Here is a 23,181-nt window from a genome sequence, read left to right as displayed (position 1 = left end):
TCGTATGTCTTCTGTTTACTCCCGAGGGCTTAACTGACAAGGAGCGCATTGTGGTGAATTGCTCCTCATATCGCTGTAAATTCGTCACTCTTGCGCCTGTTCGGTAGAGTACTTGTGATGATGCTGCGGGTTTTACCGTCATCGTCCTGAATTCTAGTTGCGGGTTTCGAAATTTAGGCCGAGATGTTTGTATTTCTGGTTAACTGATGATTCTGAAGCAATACTCTGCACTCGTGGCTTTGGCATGGAACTGTGGCTGCTGTCATTTCTAACATCTACTCATAATTGCATCGCTTGGCATTTTAACAGGCAGTTATGTTCGTCAATCGGATGTACTATATTTTTTTTTCAGGTTTAACAGTTAGATTCTTTTGTTTATCACTACAGCTGCCATCAGTGTCAAATGTGCAAGTGGAGCCAATCGTGGTGAACATCGATAAGCTTGATCTCGTGCTTGTAGAGAAGGACGATTCAGAAAATCTCTCCAGCCCTACCAGGTTACAATTCTTCTGGCTTGTGGTTTTCTACCATTATCTGACCATTCAATAACTGATGTACTTTTCTCGACTTCTTTAATAGCAATGCGTCAACACCATCATCAGCTAAAAGCACTGGTTATGGATATGCTGACAAGGTTGGTTTCGTTGCACCTAATGTTCAGTAATTAGTACATACACCTTTTAAAATGTTTATCTGTAAGGCCATAGACCACTCATGACTGCTTTGGCGAAAATGATTATGCTGTAAAATGGTGAAGATGGTTCATGTTTTTCATTATACTAAATCCAATCTTTCTAGGCTTTGAGTTTCTGCTTTATGTTCTGGTCTTTCCTCTGTGATCACGTCTACACCTTTTGTTTTTGCGATGGTAATTTTTATAATTGTGCAACTGTGTCCTTATTATGGATCACAGGCAAATTAATTGAAGAAATATATCATTGCAAATTCTGAAATACAAGTGGGTTTAATATGCTATGCTGGCCTTAGATTGCAGATGGAATGACTGTACAAGTAGGTGTCGTGAACCTGCTATTGGAAACACATGGAGGAGCTCGTCGCCAAGGAGATGCAACATGGTATATTCTGATGACTTATTTTCATATTCAGTTCTTTTTTGTTTGTGATGACCAATGAGCTTTGATTTTTTTTTCTTTTTTGTGAAGTGGATTTTTGTTTTTCAAATGGGCTTGCCTGATGACTTACTTTATATCCCTTTTTTCCTATATTTTTCTTCGAATAAAACTGGATGCATTGTTCATGTGTGCGGACAGGGATTTTTAATTTTTAAAATCCTTTCCAGGTCACCTCCGTTAGCGGCTATCACATTTCGTCATCTTGTTCTGTACACAACAAATGAAAAATGGCAGGTATTCTTGCTAGATTTAAGTTGTACTTGAACTTTTAAAATCATTGTTTTGGGCCACCTGATTGAAATATCAACTATATAGGCTGTAAATTTGAAAGAAGCAAGAGATTTCTCCAACAGCACAGGATTCATTTATGTGTTCAAGGTTTGATACTCTCCTAGTTTCTGGCAGCAAATTAATGTTTACTTGTGCTGTTACATAATGTGCTGGGACATAATGTGAAGACATAGTAAACACAATTTCTGATGTCCCATATTTTTTCTCCAAATCACAGAAATTGGAATGGCAGTCACTGTCAGTTGATCTGTTACCCCATCCTGACATGTTCGCCGATGCACGATTTAACTCTTCAAGCAGTCAAGATAACAAGAGAGATGATGATGGTGCAAAGCGAATGTTCTTTGGCGGTGAAAGGTTTTTGGAAGGAATATCAGGGAGGCTAATGTGAGTGCTTGAGTTCTTGAATATGATTTGTGGATTTTCAGAATTTGTTAGTTGATGTTGGAAGCTCTACTTGTCTCGGCTTCCTGGCTTATACATTTTGTTAAACATCAGATCACTCTCCAACGAACAGAGCAGAACAATCCACTAGGCCTTGAGGTCCAGTTGCATATTACTGAAGCTATCGTTCCTGCGTTAAGTGAACCTGGTAAATCGTTATTGACCATGAAGCTTAAGCTTTCAGTTACTGTTTGTACCAGTCAAACCTAAAATGCATTTTGGTCAGGTTTACGGGCCTTTCTTCGATTCATGACTGGGGTTTCTGCGTGCTTAAATAGAGGAGATTTAGATCCAAAGTCTCAACAGGTTTTTTTTTTCTCTTGTGTAATTTCTATAATTGATTTAGCAGGACTATCAGATATATGGATATTCTATGCATTCTTACTATGTGTGTTCTTATTTTGACCAGCATGCAGAAGCAGCAGGATCTTCCTTGGTATCTTTTATTGTAGATCACATATTCCTCTGCATTAAAGATGCTGGTAAGACCTAGCACCATCATCTTTGAATATAGTATTTATAGTTATCTGTAGTGACTTGTCGTTAATTTTATTTGTGTTGACAGAGTTTCAGCTTGAACTTCTAGTGCAATCGCTGTTCTTCTCACGGGTAACCTTTTTTGCTTGTCAATCTATTGACTATTGTACGTTTTTCTGATTGCATCATGCTGACAACTATTTCTCTAATTATTTTTAAAGGCTAGCATCTCAGATGGGGAGAGTTCAAAAAACTTGTCTTGCATAAAGGTTTCTGGGCTATTTCTAAGGTAAGATATGTAACTTGTTTATAGTGACTAGACTACGTGAGTCATGAAGTTTATAGTTATTTACTGACTCTCATAATTTAAATGAGAATCCAGTACACGTTTATATTTATGTATATTTATGTATTGCTCATGCTACTTTGGTGGATTCAATGCCGAATATAGGGTACTCACAAAAGGTTCCTTGTAACTAAATTAATATATGAACTTCTGATATAACAGTGATATATGATTTATTTGAGCTATGGATATAATTCTTACCTTTGCTGGGTCTCATGTGTGGTTATTATTTCTACAGGGACACATTTTCTCGACCTCCATGCACATTGATACAACCCTCTATGCAAGCCGTTCTACAGGAACCCTTGCCTATTCCTGATTTTGGTGAATACTGATTATGCCTTCGCTTTTGTGCTACTAGTATAATATCAACGGTTTGTGGGTCTAATCTATTATGTTACTTTATCAGGTCAAAACTTTTGTCCTCCAATATATCCATTTGGAAATCAGTTTTTGGAATTTGCGGCTGGAATTCCTTTATTTTCTCTTTATTGTCTTCAGATCACTCCTTCTCCATCACCTCCAAAGTTTGCTTCGAAAACAGTCATCACATGCCAGCCTCTTATGGTGTGTCTTCTTAACATTAACAGCAAAATCTATTGTTATTTTTTTTTGTTTGAATAAAAATTACCTGCAACTTTGCATTTTAGGTAACACTTCAGGAACAATCTTGCTTAAGAATCGCCTCATTCTTAGCTGATGGAGTTGTGCCCAATCACAGTGCCACAGTTGCTGATTCCTCCATTAATAGCCTGTCGTTTTCTCTTAAAGAGTTTGATCTATCTGTTCCATTAGATGCTGAAGAAATAGCGAAGTGCAGTGGGACTAAGACCGCTTGCTCGCAGTCAGCATTTTCAGGAGCAAGACTTCATGTAGAGGACCTATACTTCTGTGAGTCACCATCGGCAAAGTGTACACTTCTAAACCTTGACAGAGATCCAGCTTGCTTCCTTCTTTGGGAATATCAACCTGTTGATGCCAGCCAGAGGAAGTGGGTTAGTAGAGCTTCACATCTGAGCCTTTCGCTTGAAACCTCTAGTACTTCAAAAGAACAGAGAGCAGTTAGGGACCCCTCTCCAAATTCGTTGCAATGTATTGAATTAGATGACATTCGATTTGAGGCAGCAATGGTTACTGCAGATGGTAGCCCTCTGTTGGATTTGCCACCCCCAGAGGGTGTTGTGAGAATTGGTGTTGCTTTCCAACAGTTCACGTCCAACACTTCAGTTGAGCAGTTGTTTTTCGTCCTGGGCCTCTATACTTACTTTGGACAGGTTGGAGAACGAATTTCAAAGGTTAGCAAAGGTAACAGGTCCGGCAAAGATAGTGAGCCTTCAGTTGACAATTTTGAGAAAAAACTGCCCAGCGATACGGCCGTGAGCTTAACTATGAATAGTCTCCAGCTCAATTTCTTGGAATATTTGTCAGCAGGAAACCTACATATGCCATTGGTTCAGTTTGGTGGAGAGGATCTGTACCTGAAAGTTTCTCATCGCACTCTAGGTGGTGCCTTTGCAGTCACAACTAACTTAATGTGGAAAACTGTCTCAGTTAATTGTTTGGAAGGAGAAAGTGCTACAATCAATGAGAATGGCACTGCCGCGATGGGTGAACATAATATTGGGGTGTGTGAAAATGGGCATCCCAAGATGAGAGCAGTATTTTGGGTTGATCATCGCAGCAAACACCAGGTTAAAGACGCTCAATTCATTGACATAAACATCACTCATGTAATCCCTTACGACATGCGGGACATGGAGTGCCATAGCTTGAATGTATCAGCTAAGGTATCTGGTGTCCGTCTTGGAGGTGGACTGAGTTATACCGAGTCATTACTGCATCGTTTCGGTATTCTAGGTCCTGATGGTGGTCCAGGGGAAGGCCTCTTGAGAGGTCTGAATGATTTATCTTCTGGCCCACTTGGGAAACTGTTCACACCATCCCATGTCACGGACAAGGAAGGCAAGCATTTGCAACTTTCTAAATCATAACAAGCTTTAATTTAGTTACTATTACTACTGAAACAATACACGGGGAAATTTACAAGCCCTTATTTCAGATTTTCTTGCATTTTTTTGAGAAGTGTTTCTTATTTTCCTCTTATCCCCTAATATGACAGAAAGAACATCCGAAGACAATGACAGCAATTCGAAGTTTGATCTGGGGGTGCCAGATGATCTTGATGTGTCAGTTGAGTTAAGAAACTGGTTGTTCGCACTTGAAGGGACAGAAGAAGTAGGAGATTGGTCTTCACCTCATAGTGGTGACCATATTAGTAGAGAAGATAAATGTTGGCATACGACCTTCAGGAATCTGCACGTGTCAGGCAAAAGCAATGACCGACCTAACTTGGGAGGTGCAGAGAAGATATTGGACAGAAGCAAATTTCCGGTGGAGCGTTTTACGGTAATAATTGTGACTTCTTAAATTTGTAGTTGAGTTTGGTGCTCTCCTCTGTTGTCTACTTCACATATTTGGTGGTACCTGCAGGCTGGAATTGAAGGTTTACAAGCAATAAAACCTCACTTGAGTAATAAACTCATTGGAAATGGAAAATTGAATAATAATCAATCAGGCGTAGGATTTAATAATGCAAATGCTATTGGTGACCAAGGCGTTGATGTTGAAGCTACCATGGTCCTTGGTGAAGACGAGATTGAGGGCTCAAAGTGGATGATGGATAATGTCAAGTTTTCCGTTAAAGAACCGGTAGGAACACTTTCGCATAATATGTCAAAACCTGCTGGGAGCTTACAGCTGTTGCCTTAACTATTCATACCCCTTTGAACATGCAGATTGAGGCCGTGGCAAAAAAAGAAGAGCTAGAGCACCTTGCCATGATTTGCAGATCGGAAGCTGATGCAATGGGCCGGATCACTGCTGGAATTCTCCGTGTCCTTAAGCTTGATAAGTCTCTTGGCCATGGAACTATAGAACAGCTGAAGAACCTAGGTATGGAATGTACTATGCTTGTGTGGTGTTGGGTTTTTCTTCTTGTTTTGCACCTTTTGCTTTTATGATTATTTAGAAGTTAGAACATGCAAAATGGAAAGATATATGCTGTTGCAATTTCTTGGATAGGAATTTATTAATCAAATTCCCTGGTAGGGTCATCACATGCAGTCAACGTCTTATATGGTGGGACGGAGGGAGTATGTAGCTAGTTATGGTTATTAATGTAGCGCTGCAAGTATATAAAAGGTGTGGTAGTTGGGACTCAGCAGGACATGATTTTTCATCATATTTAAAACCAACAATCTAGTGATCGAAAAGGTCTGTCGAGAGTTTACGTTGCAGGTTGCTGTACAGTGCAGTGGACACCACTTGTTGTTTTCCTAATCCTCGATCCAGTGATTATCTTTCTTGACTTTCATTAGTTTGCTTTTCCCTTCTTTTTCCAAAATCTCGTAGTATTATTATTTTTTATCTTTGTTACACGCTTTCTGCTACAAACTTCTGGTTCGTTACACTGGGGAGGGGGTTGAATCTCCATTTTCCTACTAACTTCAAGTGTCTTATGAAATTGTGCTGTTGCAGGAAGTGGAGGAATGGACAACATTTTCACACCTACTCGGCTCAGCAGGCAGAACAGTTTTGGCAGCGTTGGCACCCCTAGGACTCCAAGGCTCAACCCACTCACAACCGTGGGGGCAAAAGAGGCCCTAGAAGCAGCAATCGCTTCGCTACAGAGCGACATTTCAGAATCCAAGGCCAGATGCGCGTCCCTCGTCTCCCACTCGACGAGCGAGGATGATGATAAGAGTCTCGCCGCTGAGGACATCAGGCAGCTGACTGACAGGCTCGAGAACATGCAGTCCCTGGTGACTAGAATGAGAACTCTGATCTAAGCCGTACATGGGTTCCTCTTATTTTTGTGTACAGGCCGGGGCAGTACAAATCTGGGAAGCGGCTAATAGTGCACTTCCTTGTCGGTTATTCTTTTGTGTACATTTTTGTTACACGTTCCTTGGGGGTATAAAGGTGGTGGGTGGAATAAGCAGCAGGAAATTTTGTAGCTGGAGGGGTGAAATGTAGCGTTGTGAGTAATCGAAGTAGTCATTAGGAAGAGTGACATGTTCTTTGTATGTAAGATGTGCACAAAGTGTTTGCCACACCAGAACTTTTTCGCTTCCTTCTGGAGGCTTTGATAATGTTTTTCGATATGAATATTCAAAGTTGATCATGATAAATTATTTGTTAATAAAACGGAGGGCATTCAAAAAAAATCAGTTCTGTAAGGAAAAAAACCAAACAAAAATCAGTTTTCTGCGAAACAAGGCGAGCACATAAAAATGTGCAAGTACAAAAAATCAGTTTTCTGCGAAACAAAAATCAGTTTCCTGTCAAGATTTTTTGTCAGAATTTGTAAAAAAAATTCAAATACGTTTAAAACTCATTTTTTTTTTAAAGAGCGTCTTTTTTTGGAGATGAAGCAAAAAACGCCTCGTCTAAAATAGAAATTCACATGATTTAGTGGATGCCCAAAGTAAGGACTAAAACCACCAGAAGCCTGAAAGAGAGTGGCCCAGTGCACACCTTTACCCAGCCCAACCCATATGGCCCTAGGGTACTTGTTCCTCCTCCGGGAGGCGGAAGCCCATTCCTGCCACTGAAACGAGGGAAGATTGGGCGGCAGCGTGCCCAGAGACCTCGCCGATGAGCGGCGACCGTCCGGCGAGGCCGTACACCCTGAGCTGGCGATCGCTTCCCGGAGATTCAGGTTAGCACGCCGTCGCGCTGCTCTGCTTGCCCTCGCCCGTTTCCCCTCACGCCAGTGTGGCGTCCTGCATACGAAGGTACCATTTTTAGTAGAGTTTTGTGATGTTTCGTGCTCGGAAGAGATTTCTGGTTAGCGGGGTGCTTCGGATTGTGGTAGGCTCGGGTGCAATGGCTCGATAATCTAGGGTTCAATTCAATCCGCAAGCACGTGCCTTTTGTTTGGGCCGACGAGCAAGAAGGACGCTTTCATTTTTGGGTTGGTATGAATTGAAAATCTCATATGACCTTTGATCTATGGGGCCATGGGCGATGTCATGCAGTGAGATGTGTTTTGTTTTTGTACGGACATAGCATCTTCATGGACTGATATGGATTTTTTTTTTTTGTCATACTTACTGAGTTGCTGTGAAGCCATGGAGCGTCCTCGTGAGCATGAGGATGGCAGCATCAAAGTGGTGGCGGAATTTGACAGCGCTCTGAACAATGGGCGCAAAAGTCTGTCCGAGGTCTGGGAGGAGTTCCAGCCGATCTCTCTGAATGGGAAGGTTGCATTTGCAGTGTGCCTTAGCTGCCACAATCGCTTCTGCTACAGTGGCGACAGCTATCTGCGCCGGCATCTCAAGACATGCCCGGCCAAATCGGAAGCGGCGGAGAGGCCGCCGCCGCAGGAGGATTCCTACTTGCCAAATGGTATATGTTCACTTTTACTTGTTCAGGTTCTAATCCATTATTACTACCTGGCTTCTAGTTGCCTCACGGTATCCGGACAACTTAAGTAGTAGTAGTGCCCTGTTGTTAGTTAGAATGCGGTCTGAAACTCTGGATACATGTATGCTCTATTGGTAACACAATTTAACTCTGGCTTAGAGTATCTGTTCATATTTTTGTTGCATAGTTATGGTGAGCGAAAATAATTCAGCTTTGGATACATTTGTAAATTTCCAGCGACGCTTGAGGATATAAGTTCACTTACTCCCAGCAGAAAACTCGTGTCCAAGATATGGAAGGGGTTTACACCCATCTATGTTGATGGGAAATTGGAGGCTGCAGATTGCAACTACTGCCACAAGCGCTTCAGTAAAGGTGGAGGCCATCTGAGTCGACATTTTCTAGCCTGTTCGAAACGACCTGGGCGTCGCCGCAGTCATCAGAAGGGTAACCGTTCTGGTCAACCTAATTTGAAGCCTAGGGTGCCTAATTTGAAGTCCAGGGTGCAAAATAAGTCATCGTACGCCACGACAGTTCCAATTACAAAATGCAAGATCCTCAGGACCAAAAGCTCAAGTGGCATCACCAGTCGGCCCGTTCAAGTGGTGGCAGATCATCAATCCCCACCGGCATCAGATGGTACAATCCCGCAGAAACACAAGACCTCATGTATGACTACTGCAACTGACATAAGGGCCAGGAAGTTTGGTCAGGATTCATCTTATCAAGCTATGGCCAAATTGATAACTTTTCATGGCTATCCTTTGTCTGTTGTGGAGAATGAAGAGATGAGAAGAATTTTAAAGAACATCAAACCTATGCCTAACACTGTCTCTCTCAGTGACATGGAAGAACATTTACTGTCTCTATTTCAGAAGGAAAAGATAAAAGCCAAGGACAAAGTTGCACTTACCTCCAAGCGCGTCTCTCTGTCAGCAAGTATCTGGACTCATGATGGACCTGAGCCAACAGTAAGTTACCTCTGTTTGACAGCACATTTTATCACTGAGGACTGGAAAGTTCAGAGAATGATAATCAAATTTGGCATGTATTGGTGCTCACCAACTAATTTGGAAAGGACAATACACTGTAAGGAGGCTTGTGTTCCGGAGACTAAAAGTGGATCCTACAATGTCGTATGGGATGCAATCAAAGATTGGAATCTTGACAAAAAGATTTTGAGCTTGACTTCAGTTGGTGAAATCAAGAATGATGCAAATACCTCCAAGCTCAAGGAGATGCTCATAGATCAGTGGTGCCTTCCTATCAGAGGCAAGCTATACAACGTTGCTTGTGTGGACGACATGCTAAATAGTGTTGTTTCTGAAGTACAATCATACATACTTTTCCTTGTCGGTGACATAGTAAAGGATTTTTTGGGGCATGTGCATCTTCACCATTGGCACAACAGAAGCTTCTGGAAGTTATTTCACAGATGAGTTTGAAATGTCCTAGAGAAGATGCCAAGTGGTGGCACAAGTTATATTTTAGGCTTGAAGTTCTGTTGCAATTGAAGAAGCTATGTCCTGCTGAAGGAGTGCTGTCTCAAGAAGATGTGAAAATTGCTCGGTCTATTTGCAAGATTTTGAGGACATTTTATGGCGTCATCGAAGTAATTTCTAGCCCTTGCTCTCAGACAGCAAATGTATACTTTAGCGAAGTATGGAAAGTGAGGACAGTTCTGCAAGAAGAGGCATCAAATGATCATGGAGAGGTTGCTAGTCTGGTTATGGAGATGCAGGAAGTATTCGATGAGTATTGGCAAAACTCATACTTGTGGCTGTCAATACCTGTTGTGTTTGATCCAAGATTCAAGATGGTGTTCATGAAATTTCGTCTGGAACGAGCTTACGGCGCAGATTCTGTGGGCTACTTATCTGAAATACACGGTACAGTCCAGGAGCTTTTCAATGAATACTACTACCGCATGAATCAGCCGAGGGTTGGCAGTGTTTCAAGCGATGCAGCTTTGGATGTAGATGATAATGATCCATTAGACGATTGGGATTCGCATCTCAGTAGGCAGTTATCTTCAGAACTTGATGACTACCTTGGTGAGGTTCTTGCTCCAAGAACGGATGATTTTGACATTCTGGACTGGTGGATGAAACATACCACACAGTACCCCACACTGGCAGCTATTGCGCGGGACGTCTTAGCGATGCCAGCATCTGCTGTCCAGTCTGAAGCAGCATTGAGCAGCAGCGGGCCAGTAATCCCAAAGCACCAGAGCACACTGAGTATCAAGACAATTGAGGCGCTCGTCTGCACCCGAGATTGGATGAGATAAAATTGCAAGGCCCCATCGATCCAGTAGCTAGCGAGACGCTGCGGTTAAGTGCACGCGGTTTTTATTTTCTTATTGCCAGGGTAATCTTGTCTTGATATTTCTTTTGGGACGCATGCATGGTTGCTCTCATATGATGGTACTTGTTATAGATGGGCTTTCTTGGTTTTGGAAAGTACAATGCTATGTAATGTCCTTTGATCATCTCACGCTGGAGGTGTAATTTTTGTAGACATGTGGAGCTAATTGGTAGTAGCATCGAATAGTTACGCTGTTAATTTATGTTAGTGTAAGATGTTTACCATCTTGAATTATTATGAACGAACATTCCAGTTCCATGGCAAGACTGAATGGATATGTTGCATTAGGATGCCATGCACTTGCTCTCTCTTATGTACTGTATGTGCTATCTTTATCCATTTCCTTTCCTGTTTTGCTACATGTCATGATCACAGTTTTGTTTATTGATATATGATAAAATTTAGGACAGGCAAAATTAAGTTCATTGAAATAACACCTAGTCATTGCACTTGTGCATGCTGATAAGGGTTGGAGGAAAGGAAGCGGGGAATAGTTTTTTGACAGAAGAAAAAAACTGGGAAAAGGGTGAAGACGCAGTACAAGCCCAGAAGCCGCGAGGAGACCAGCCCAGCCCAGCCCAGCCCAATTAAGTTCATATTGACCGAACGAGCCCTTACCCAGCCCAAATCCACGAACTGGGTCTACCCACCCGCCGCCCGCCCGCAGATCCAACTCCATGCCCTAATCGTGCCCAGATTCTCCCCCGGCCCCCGCGGCGAGGTTCCCCCAGCCAGGCCAGGCCAGGGTTCTTCCCCATCTCAGGTAACCCGATTTCTACCGGATTTCCTTCAGAAATTCTTTGATCTGGGTCGCGTACATGCGTATTTCGACGACTTGGGCTCTCTGGGAGTCGGAATCGATGCGATCCATTACTATTTCCCCACCTCAAATGTGTACTAGGATTTAGGGGAAATTTTCCTTGAACTTTCGTCTGAATTCCGAGCGGATCGTGTAGTTTCGTAGCTGTTTCGCAGTGCGATGTGCTTAATGTGCTCGTATGCTTCTACTAGCAGCAGAAACTAAGTTCCATTTTTTTTTTCGTTTCGTATTCACTGTGCAGCTAGCCATGGAGCATTCCATGATCCAGCACGTCGTGGAGTACCCCGACGAGCACGAGGTGGGCGGCGGCATGAAGGTGGAGGTGGCCTATGACGGGGTTCACAGCGCTGCGGTTCACCAGAGCGCGTTCCGGTACAAGCACAAGAAGAGGTCCAAGGTCTGGGAGGAGTACAAGCCCATCTTCCTCAACGGGAAGGTCCAGTTCGCCGAGTGCCTCTACTGCCACAACCGCCTCAGCTGCAAGGACTCCAACGGGACCAGCCATCTGTGGCGGCACCAGAAGATCTGCCCCGGCAAGCCCGAGTCGGCCGAGAGGCGGCAGCAGAAGGATTCCTACTTCCCGTATGGTACGTTCCACTGTTTTCCCTTGTAAACCATGTTGGACTGAGTTTGCTAGTTGCTCTCTGTTATTAGTTTGCATGGTGTAAGCTTAGGATCTCGGATACATAGATATGCATGTGCCATTGTCAAAGCAACTGAACTATAGCACGTTTTATGCGCAGTTTCGGTGAACGAACACAGTCCAGTTTCACCGATTGATCCGGTCAACGCGATCATTTCGGAGACGCTTGACGACATAGGTTCAGTAATTCCCAGCAGATTCAAGTCGAAGGTGTGGAAGGAGTTTGTGCCCGTCCACGTCGAGGGGAAGCTCCAGGCTGCGGATTGCATTCACTGCCAAAAACGTCTCAGCGCAAATAAGTTTGGAGGGAGAAGCCATCTGAGCCGGCATCTTCTAACCTGCCCAGGACGGCGTGGTGGAAGTGTCCACAATCATCAGAAGATTCAGTTTCACCCTTCGAGTGCACCTACTTTAAAGTCCAGGGTGCATGATGAGCTCTCGCCTGCCTTGACGAATGGGAAGGTTCAGATTGCAGAATACTCCAACAAGCTCTTCAGGACTAGTAGCTCGGGTGAAACAGCTCCTATAATACGTCCTATTCAAATGGTGCCAGCACATCAGTTCCCACCAGCATCTGATGGTACAAGCGTGAAGAAAGAAAAGACTTCATTCGTGAACATTTCAACTGACACGAGCGCCAGGAAGTTTGATAAAGGAACAGCTTATCAGGAGTTAGCCAAGATGATAATTTTACATGGGTATCCCTTTTCAGTTGTGGAGCATGAAGAAATGAGAAGGTTTATAAAGAACCTCAACCCTATGGTTGACGCAGTTTCTCGTGATGTTATGGAGGAACATTGCACTGCTTTATTTCAAAAGGAAAAGCTAAATCTTAAGGATATAATTACACTTTCAGCCCGACGTGTGTCTCTGTCAGCAAGCATCTGGACTCCTGATGGACCTGAGGCAACAGTAAATTACCTCTGTTTGACAGCACATTTTATTGGTGAAGACTGGAAAGTTCACAGAGTAATAATCAAGTTTGGCATGTTTTGGTCCTCGCCTACAAATTTGGAAAGAATAATACATTGCAAGGAGGCTGCTGTCTCAGAATCAGAGAGTGGATCATACAACGTCATATGGGATGCAATTAGAGACTGGAATCTTGAACATAAGATTTTGAGCTTGACTTCTGTCGGTGATGTTAGGAACAATGCAAACACGGTGCAGCTGAAGGAAATGCTCATGGAGAAGAAGTGCCTTCCTATCAGAGGCATGCTATACAACATTGCTTGTCTGGATGACGTCTTAAATAGCGTTGTTTCTCAAGGGCAAGCAGATATACTTCGCCTTGTTGGTGATGCAGCAATGGATTTTTTTGTGGCACGTGCATCCTCACCATCGGCCCAACAACAGCTTCTGGAAGTCATTTCACAGATGAGTTTGAAGTGTCCACAAGAAGATGCTAAGTGGTGGCACAAATTTTATTTTAGGCTTGAAGTACTTTTGCAGTTCAAGAAGTCGTTTCCTTCTGAAAATGTGCTGAATCCAGAAGATATGAGCGTTGCTGACTCTATTTGCAAGGTTTTGAGGACATTTTATCGCGTCATTGAAGTTATTTCTTGCCCTAGCTCTGTCACAGCAAATGTATATTTCAATGAGGTTTGGAAAGTGAGGACAGTTCTGCAAGAAGAAGCATCGAACGGTCTAGGAGAAATCTCTAGACTGGTTATGGAGATGCAGGAAGCGTTCCATGGGTATTGGCAAAATTCATACTTGTGGTTGTCGATACCTGTTGTTCTGGATCCTAGATTCAAAATCAGCTTCATTGATTTTCGGCTGAAACGAGCTTTTGGCACGAATTCAGAGAGTTACTTATCTGAAATCCGCGAAACAGTCCGGGAACTGTTCAATGAATACTGCAATCCTACGGATCGACCAAGCACTGCTTCAGATAGTGCGGCTTTGGACGCCGATGATCTGTTAGATGATTGGGATCAGCATCTGAATGAACAAGCAAGTTGCCAGATATCTACAGAGCTCGATGACTACCTTGAAGATGGTCTAGTTCCACGGAAGGACGATTTTGACATTTTGAACTGGTGGATGAACCATGCCACGAAGTACCCGACGCTAGCAGCCATGGCACAGGACATATTAGCCATGCCAGCCTCTGCTGTTCAATCGGAAGCAGCCTTCAGTAGCAGTGGACCAGTAATTCCAAAGCACCACAGCACATTGAGCATCAAGACGATCGAAGCTCTTGTTTGTGCTCAAGATTGGATGAAATAAAATGGTACGATCCCTATGCGTTGCTCCATTCTACTGTGAAATATTGCCTGAATTGCATATCTATTTTCTGTATTGGAACCATGCTACCATCTTGATAGGATAGTATGCAATTTCCACTAGGAATGTTTTGTGTTTTGTTGCTTATACCATACATGTACTTTCCTCAAGTGATAATAACTTGGTTTATCTTGCTTATTTCTAGGGTAGTTGTCATGGCAGTGGGAAGCTCAGTTTACTGAAATACCACCCAGTAAATCAGTGCTCTGGTGCTAACACATAAGAGTGGATAGTCAATGACTCGACCAAGGATTGGAGAATTCTCGGCCCAAATGTACCTGCCATATGCTGCATTACCGAACGAGGAAGGCGCCCAACATATGCTTTTGGACATCTACCTATGACTTTCGACCAAGGCTGACAATGACCAATTTATTTCCTCGACCTGGCAGTTGCTGTATCGAAACCCTCAGGTGGTTGTTGTCGTGGCCTGTTTTCTAGTCTGCCGAGACGTGTTCATCGGCGCGTAATTTTCTGTATATATCGACTCGCTCGCCTGTAAACGCCTCAGTGCCGGTGTGCCTTGGTTGTAGAGTTTCGAATGGAAGCACTGGGTGTAGTCGTGTAGAATGGATGGATGAATGGATGCTAGTTTCTAACTGGAAATAATTCTGTTGTAGAGACTGCAGACTGCAGTTGTGGCCTCCCATGGAAAATGGTTCCAGGAATGACACAGCCCATTCTTGTGAAATCAAACGAGTACAACATCGGTGTATTTAGAGCATCTCCACTCGTGCCCCCGGCGAGCGTTTTTTTCATCCGGACGGCGAAATTCGGCCCAGTCGCGTCCCCGGTTCCTCGTTTTCGCCCGGATTTGGCCCTTCATCCATCCGGCGAGCCCACGCCACCCCCGGCCCCCCGGGGAGCGCTCGGGGACTCCGGACGAGTGAAAAGCGGGGAAGGGCCCGATCTGTCGGTGACTCGACGCACGAACCCCACCGCCACGTCGCTCAAAATCTCCCCCACCCCTCGTATCTCTCTCGCCGCCGGCACCACCCCGCCGGCTTGTTGCCCGAGATCCGCCGCCCTCCTTCCCCACCTGCCTATATTCCGCCGTCTTTCGACGACGGCCTATCTGGCTGCTCTTCCGCCGGCCTGTTTTCCGGCCTGCTTGCTCGTCGTCGCTCGCGGCTCGGGTTGCCTCGACCACGCCCGTCAGGTGTTCGTCCATTTGCCTCGCCGGCCATGGACTCGGACGAAGAGGAGGAGCGAGATGTTCGTCGAGCTTATGCAAGAAGAGATGGCGGCAGCCGCCCAAGACGACGAGCACATGATGATCCTTGGTTGCTTGGCAAGCATGTACGCCGGACTGGCAACTCGTCGACGTGGTGGGTCGGCACGAGGTCGCCGGAAGTGCAAGCCGAGACAGCGAATGGAGGGCTACTGCATGTTGTACGCCGACTACTTCGCCGACAATCCATTGCACGGTGAGATTTTGTTTCAGCAATTTCCGTACTCTTGTTTGCCGAACTTGTTAAATTTTATGTTGAATTTGTTTGAAATATGCCAAATGGTCGAGGTTGGGGGTTTCCTGCCGGGGGGACGGCTGGAACTTCGGCGCTCCCCACGCCAAATCTTCATCCAATCCGGACGAAAATTTCGCCGGATTTGGGCGTGGGGAGCGCCAACGAGTGGGGAGACAAAGTCTATGCTGCAGCGCTTCTGCTGGCCCTCGGGCAGCAGCTGCCCGTCAGGCCCCAGAGCCACGTCGCAGGCCACGTGGAGGGGGTGCCAGTGGGACCCCCAGAACGCCACCTTGGACCGGATCCTGGACCGGACCTTCACCGTCAGCGCCACCACGCCTCCTCCCTCCTTCGCCGCCGCCGCCGCCGCCATGTCGGCCGTGGCGGAGCCTGCCGGCACGGCCACGCCCTCGAAGGCGAGGTCCGACGTGGTCTTGGGCGGCTGGTACATGGGCATCGCCCCGTTCATGTCGTGGTCCTTGACGACATCGCCGTACGCGCGGTAGCGCACGGACATGTAGAGACGGTCGTAGAAGAAGGCCACGTCCTGGTTCGGGTTGCGGATGGATAGCTGCCCGGAGAGGACCACCGCGCCGCCGGGCTGCTGGAGGCCGGCGGCGGCGAGGGAGGCGACGTGGAAGCGCGGCCGGTGCGGGCGCACGGCGAGGTAGGCGACGAAGAGGATCACGCCGGCGAGCAGGAGTGCGGTGAGGAAGGCGGAGCAGATGAGCTTCGTGCAGCGCGTCAGGTGCGGCCGCTCTGCCGGCAGCGGGCGGAGGAAGCGGCCGCCGCCGGCGGTAGGGTGTGGCACCGACATGGCGGTGGCGGTGGCGGCGCGCGTGTACGCTCGGTTGATTGGTTTGTGATCACTGATCACCGTCTGTGTGCATGGCATGCATGGTGGTGTACGTCTGTCTGCGCTTATACGTTGCAGAGGTTTTAGTACCGTTTCTTGGCGCGCGTACGTACGAGGTGATTCGTTGATGAGTCGGGAAGGAACAGAAAGCGACCGAGATGCCATGCTAACCAGCTAAGTTTTCTTCGCGGTTTGGTGTAGGTCATATTCTTCTCTTTTGGCTGGTAACTTAGAACGATATCATTGGGCGAGCAGAGAAAGGTTGTGCATAAGAAAAGGGATAAGGTTTCGAGCTAACAAGAATACAAAATCACGCATTTGCTAATTTTCAGTTGCCTGAATTATTTTGTAAATTCCCTGCCTGCTTTTCACCACAACTGTAACAATTACAGGATATGACCAAAAAGCTGGAAAGGAGGTGCACAATGGAGTGCGAGACATTCTTCAAGAAGTTGACAAGTGGATGGTGTGGTCATGTGGAGCTAGCTTAATGAGTTGTTATACTTCACCCATTAGCATTTAGCTAGGATCTATGCAATGCACAAAGTAAAGGTTGCCAATTGCCAGACAAGTTATTGCCAGCTAGTACATCCCATCCTCAAGTTTCCTGAACTGTGTGTGTGCAGCCCACGGAGAAGAAGAGAGCAAGTCCAGTTCCCTGTGTTGTATTTTCTTAAAGAAAAGAAATTCTCTCTGTGAGGCGAACCAAGCAAACACTTTATTTGAAGACATCAGTCATAATAACAATACATATGTTTGATAGAAAACAGCCATACAAATGAACAAATCCAGTTCTTTGTGTTGTATTTTCTCAAAGAAAAAAATCTCTTTGTGAAAAGAACCAAGCAAACACTTTATTTGAAGACATCAGTCATAATAACAATACATATGTTTGATAGAAAACAGCCATACAAATGAACAAATACAGTACTACTAGTAATACACACAATGTACACGCGTAAGACACCGTGCTAATCCTACGCACCCAGAAATTAACCACTATAGGCATTCGATAATATACTGAGTTGACAATCACACAGACGGAGCCAGCTACATGTACATCAGGTTCACGGCGGCGCAGCGCCTCCTGACCTGCCCATGTTCGCCGGTGAGTACCTGCATGTTTCCCATCTTCACCATGGACGCCGCGAAGTCCGCGAAGAACTCCGCGGGGTATGCCCCTTCTGCTGCCACGGCCGCCTGGCGCAAGACGTAGTCCCTGGCGAAGGGGTCCAACATGAGCGTCTCGTCAGAGGTGAAGAGGGCCCTCCCCTTGGCGACAACCCGGTAGTAGCTCGCATCAAACGTCCTGAAGCTCCCCGGGTCCATCTCCACCAGCGTCCTAGTGTCGCCGGGCACACACTTGGTCTTCAGGCGTGGGACGTACTGCCTGTCCAGCGACGGGTCGGGCATGAGCGTGCCGCTGAAGTTGTACAGCCGGTCCGAGAAGGATGAGCAGTGGGAGGTCCCGAGGGTGTGCCCCCTGTTGATGCATGGACAAGAGATATTATATACGAGTTTCCATGGTTCCATACAGATAGAGTGTGAATTGCAGAACTGAAAATTCAGAGGATTTTGTCGTATATATTTTTGTAGATGTGAGAATTTTAGAAATTGCAAGGACATTCCTAGTCAGTTGTATGCCACATAGGTTTTCTTCTCCCTTTCTTCTACATGTGCAAAATGAATATTGTGATGAAGCAGCAAAGAATGTTTAATTTTAGTAAAAGATGTGCTTTATTTTTTCAAGAACAAAGGGAACCCTGGTTTTGTATCATGCAATATTACTAGGGCTGAAAAGTGAAAACCACATAGTTTTGCTTTTCCCATCTCCGTTGACTTGGTACATGCATACCTTACCTTGCTTACAAGCACCTTTATCGGGGAATACTACTAGAGATTTGTTGGGATCAGCAAAGTTGAGTAAACTACAGCAAAAAGGAGCATAGGCTACAAAAACTAGGCAGGATGCAGTAGTTTACTAGATAATGCATCGAGTTTAGTTCCTGAAGAATAGAATATACCTAGCAGTACCACCTGATCCTTGGCATCAAGGCCCTTCGGGATGAAGAACTGGTACAGGTTACGAGTGGCGTCGAAAAAGGGTGGAGGTAGGTTGTTCAAAGCGTCATCCTTTACTGAACTCATCCCATCTCTCCGCCCAGTTGGGACATCCCAATAAGGCCCATGGGTCTGTTGCATAGTGAAAATGAAAGTAAATACATAAAAGACAATCAAACTAAGTGAAGGCAGTCAAAACTGTGTGGTTTTTGCCACCATTGTTGGCCTGCTTCTCTTACTTGAAGAATGAACTGATATTAATGAACAGAACTGCTATTACTTACTAGTACTACAACATCCCTTGCCACAAGAGCTAGGATATCAGCACAGGAGACCACTCCAGGGCAGGCTTGCTCCAGCTTTGCCTTGACAAGGTCAATTGTGCCGAAACCTCGTAGGCTAAGGTTCGGTATCGATTCCTTTTCAGATGGTAACCCTGGTAGGCTATCAAGCAGAATAGAAGCATCGCAACCCTGCAGAGCACAAACAGTTCAGGACATCTCCTCTGGACTCAACTGAAACAGAACAGACTAAGATGTGTGCACACATTCACGAAACAGTCGTGGAAGTGCATGCGAAGCAGAGGGCCGGCGAGGCTTGGGACGTGGGAGATGATCCTGGTCATCTCATCACGAATGATGACCTCTGCATATGGGCATGTGTATTGGTAAAAGCCAACCTTCAACTCTGGTGGATTGCATAACACTAACGAGGATTGTAGGACAAGAGGAATGACAAATCCAAAGATGAGTCTGTAAGCCATGTTGTGCATGACCAATGTAAACCCTTAGCTACAAAGATGGGGTTGCACAACCCTTGATGATTTTTGAGGTGAACTAGAACTCACAACCTGCTTTATAGTACAGTTGCTTAGGTTGCACATAAGTAACACTAAGCAAGCCATTTTGCTCAATATTAGTATAGTGGCTGTACAAGCCTACATGCCCTTACAGCTGCACTATTTTCTTATGTAATGCAGCCAGCAGATGACCGAAGACTTTGGCACGTGCTTGAAGATCAGTATTTGAGACTTCTGTGGCTTGCGTGCATGGACAAGAATTGAAGAATGCATGCAAGTCTTGGATCAGGCATCCAGGGAGCATATTCAGAAGTTAAGGACCTCTAATCTACCAGTTAGAAACTATGATAGAAATAGGCATGGGATAAGGATGAATGGTGACCATCCTTCGTGACCCGTGCACTAGTTTAATCCACACTCTTAAGATGATGCAGAGACTATGGCATGTTCCTAAAAAGTGCCACACAAAAACTTGAACTGTAAGTTGCTAGCTGTTAACAGCCCTAACTTTAATATTTTGAAGGCTCAATTAATCTTCTTAATAAATATCAACAGGTGCAACATGCAAAGCAAATAATATGAAAAAAGGAATAACCGCATAATGACAGCTAGAGTAGTAATCACTCGTCAAATGCATGCAAACTAAAAACAAAAAAGAAGTTTCATTTCTATGATTCTTTCATGACCGAGAAAACTTGGTGTATCAGTCAAGACATACTACTACATGATACTGATAAAATGGCATGCCATTTTCAACAATATTTTTTAAATGTTTGCAGTTTAGATCAGAGGTAGTCATCAAATATTTTGTGAGATAAACCATTGTAAACGAAAAAAGTAAGTCAATAGCACATGGTTTGGATAACATACTTAATTATTCATTGAGTAACTGAAACCTGTTGGCTTTAGTTTCTCAAGAGATGATAAGACATTTTTCCGTTGACCAATTTAGTTGCAAGGTCTGCTTCACTCAACAGTAACAAAGTGTACACAATAGATAAGGGCCATGATATTGGCACTGTCAGCTTCTACATATAAAAGAAGGGTCAGATGACTGTCATAACTAAGTATTCACCTATTTGAAAAATTAATGTTCTAAGAAAACCTATATGAAAAAATACTCAACACTTTTATCCACATCAAAAGATATATGGACACTGTAGAGTGAGAAAACATGGTATCATCCTATAGTCATGTACAGAAGGGGATAACAAGCTGGTTTATCCCCAATAGGTACCAATTGATGAAGACAGCATGAAGTAAAAGAAAAGATTTAACACTCCATAATCCTGTAACTGTCCAATCAATACAATGGAGTAACTGAGAGTACTGACAAGATCTTATGAGTCAAACATGCATTTGCAAACCTAAACCTTTTACAGTTGGCAAAAGTTAAAAGACATGAATTCGTAGGGAATGTAACCCAACAGATATCATAAAAAATCAGCAAACTATACAAAAGTTTTATCATTAAGCACAATGTGCACTTACCCTGCACTGCTGAACAAAAAGGGCAAATATTCCAAAGTCATTTAGAGTATACAAAGTTGCGGAGGCGTACCATCTGTCAATGGCAAACTGCCATCGTCTGAATATCTTGGAGAGGAAATTTATTCACAATCTTTATATGATACTGCAACCAGCTTCCTTTCCACTAGATGTTTCAGCCATCAATTTTCTTGTACTTTGAGCATCCTCCCATAAGTTAGATTCTGCATACATGTTTGCAAGAACAGCATAGTTTACAGAACTCTCAGGAGCTATACTGAAAAGATTCTTGGCTGCAGTTTCACCAAGAGGCATGTTTCCATATGCTTTACAAGCTCCAAGCATAGCACCCAACATTGACGAGTTGGGTTCAATATCCATATTCTGAACTAGCTTCCATGCCTCTTCCAACTGACCTCCGCGACCAAGAAGGTCGATAGCAGAACTGTAGTGCTCCGCTCTTGGATCAATCCCATACTTGCTCATCATAGAAGTGAAATATTCCATTCCTCTGCTCATCAGACCAGAATGGCCACACGCAGACAGAAGAGAAAGGAATGTCACATCGTTTGGCTTAACACCATCCTCCAGCATCCTATCGAAAAGGCTCATAGCATCCCCGCCAAACCCATTTTTCCCATAGGCAGTGATGAGTGAAGTCCATGAAACCACATTTCTATGGGGCATTTCATCGAAAGCACGCCTGGCATCTGAAAATTCTCCAGCCTTTGCATACATATCAACTAGAGCATTGTCCAATGCCAAGTCGCCCATGGGCTGCTTCTTGCACATATAAGCATGAATCTGAGTCCCCAAGCTGAGAGATGCCGCATTAGCACAAATGCCAAGCAAGGAGCTTAGCAGAACACCATCAATCCTTAAACCCCTACGATGAATATTGCAGAAGAGCTCCATTGCATCTTCAGTGTGCTTTCTATCCATGGAGTACCCGCTGATCAGTGCAGTAGATGACACAAGGTCTGGTTCACATATGGAGTCATATATCACTCGTGCGCTGCTCATGCTCCGGCATTTCGCATAAGCATCAATAAGTGATCCAATAACAACCTTTTCGCCCCAGTAGCCCAACTTTATTATGCAAGTGTGAATCAGCTCCACATTACCGAGCACACTGACTGCTCCACAGGCTTTTAGAGCACTTCCAAATGTGAAATGGTCAGGCAGCATTTCTGTCAAGTTTTTCCGTGTAAGTGACTACCAACCAAGGATAGATGCATGCTGAATTGCAAACAACAGTATAACAGAAATTCAAGCTGAAACATCTAAAAGACACAAATAGAAACTAGACAGTCAAAAATAGTAATGAAAGATGTGTAACAGATTTAGTGTTTAGATAGCCTCGAGGTTAGTATCATATTATATTATTATTAAATCAATCAGGTATAGCACGGATTGGTATGACATGTTACAATCACAATAAAGGGCGTGGATATGAGGTGTTCATAGAGCAGTGTATAAGGCAACAAGCCAAGGAAGCACACATTTCATGGCAGTACATAGCGAGATGAAGCACATACCTTGTCTCATCATCGAGGATAACAACCCAAGAGCGTCACTGCAATGCCCACGCTCCACAAAACCCCTGAGCAAGGCATTCCAAGACACCACGTCCTTCCTCTCCATCTCCGTAAACAGCCGCCTGGCGTCGCCCACGGACCCGCACCTGAGGTGCACGTCCATGAGGGCGCTCTGCACGAACATGTCCCCCGCGAACCTCCCCTTGGCCACGCACGCGTGCACCTGCTCCCCGCTCCGCACGCACCCGGAAGCCGAGCACGCGCTGGCCACGCTCCCGTACGTGAACTGGTTCGGCCAGACCCCGGAGGCGCACATGAGCGCGAACAGCTCCAGCGCCTCCCGCGGGCGGCCGTTCCTGGAGTACCCGGAGACCATGGCCGTCCAGGACACGACGCTCCGGTGCGGCATTCCGTCGAACACCCTGCGGGCCGCGGCCACGTCGCCGTGCTTGGCGTAGAAGAGGACGAGCTTGGTGCTGAGGTGCAGGTCTGCGGGGGAGGCGGACGTGATGAAGCTGCCGTGGATGGACCTGCCTTGCCGGAAGCAGCTCATGCAGCTCTGGAGGAGGGAGTAGTAGAAGGCGGCGGCGTTGGCGGATGCCGCCGTGCTCGTGACAAGGGCCATTGTCGCGCGCGCGCGGCTCCGGTGGCTTCTAACTGTGAATAGCTCAGCCTGCTGGAGCACGCAAATTTCCTTCCTGTGGAGCTCTGGTTGGGTTGTTGGTCAATGGTGGCAAAG

The 23,181-nt window shown here is 45.2% G+C and overlaps 4 protein-coding genes across 4 annotated transcripts; 2 read left to right on the top strand and 2 right to left on the bottom strand.

Annotated features, from left to right (window-relative positions):
- Positions 1-387: 387 nt before the first annotated feature.
- On the top strand, positions 388-6,808 carry LOC124674256 (the record flags this gene model as incomplete). Its single annotated transcript, XM_047210295.1, is given in 18 exon segments — positions 388-497; positions 580-634; positions 988-1,076; positions 1,301-1,367; positions 1,449-1,511; positions 1,642-1,815; positions 1,923-2,016; positions 2,095-2,174; positions 2,278-2,350; positions 2,434-2,477; positions 2,567-2,634; positions 2,930-3,015; positions 3,101-3,258; positions 3,342-4,653; positions 4,811-5,097; positions 5,182-5,400; positions 5,487-5,643; positions 6,229-6,808. Coding segments are annotated over 18 exon segments (3,447 nt in total), but the record flags the coding sequence as incomplete, so codon positions are not given.
- Positions 6,809-11,200: 4,392 nt separating this feature from the next.
- On the top strand, positions 11,201-14,928 carry LOC124677095 (zinc finger BED domain-containing protein RICESLEEPER 2-like). Its single transcript, XM_047213093.1, has 4 exons — positions 11,201-11,248; positions 11,547-11,892; positions 12,049-14,184; positions 14,383-14,928. The coding sequence occupies exons 2-3, from the start codon at positions 11,553-11,555 to the stop codon at positions 14,178-14,180; spliced, it is 2,472 nt and encodes an 823-aa protein (XP_047069049.1). The 5' UTR covers positions 11,201-11,248; positions 11,547-11,552; the 3' UTR covers positions 14,181-14,184; positions 14,383-14,928.
- A 2,558-nt stretch (positions 14,929-17,486) lies between these two features.
- LOC124675650 (peroxidase 1-like) lies at positions 17,487-19,697 on the bottom strand. The gene is made up of 4 exons (XM_047211710.1): positions 19,165-19,697; positions 18,902-19,090; positions 18,581-18,749; positions 17,487-18,040 (listed from the first exon to the last, which is right to left on the bottom strand). Exons 1-4 carry the CDS (start codon positions 19,387-19,389, stop codon positions 17,607-17,609), a joined length of 1,017 nt encoding a protein of 338 aa, XP_047067666.1. The 5' UTR covers positions 19,390-19,697; the 3' UTR covers positions 17,487-17,606.
- A 1,255-nt stretch (positions 19,698-20,952) lies between these two features.
- Positions 20,953-23,067, bottom strand: LOC124671709 (pentatricopeptide repeat-containing protein At3g20730-like). Its single transcript, XM_047208049.1, has 2 exons — positions 22,443-23,067; positions 20,953-22,094 (listed from the first exon to the last, which is right to left on the bottom strand). Exons 1-2 carry the CDS (start codon positions 23,065-23,067, stop codon positions 21,040-21,042), a joined length of 1,680 nt encoding a protein of 559 aa, XP_047064005.1. The 3' UTR covers positions 20,953-21,039.
- Positions 23,068-23,181: the final 114 nt, after the last annotated feature.

The sequence above is a fragment of the Lolium rigidum genome, chromosome 7 (genome assembly GCF_022539505.1).
Source record: "Lolium rigidum isolate FL_2022 chromosome 7, APGP_CSIRO_Lrig_0.1, whole genome shotgun sequence".
Taxonomy (NCBI): Eukaryota; Viridiplantae; Streptophyta; class Magnoliopsida; order Poales; family Poaceae; genus Lolium; species Lolium rigidum.
The sequence above is the reverse complement of the archived record's forward strand: the minus strand, read 5'-3'. Positions and strand labels throughout refer to the sequence as shown.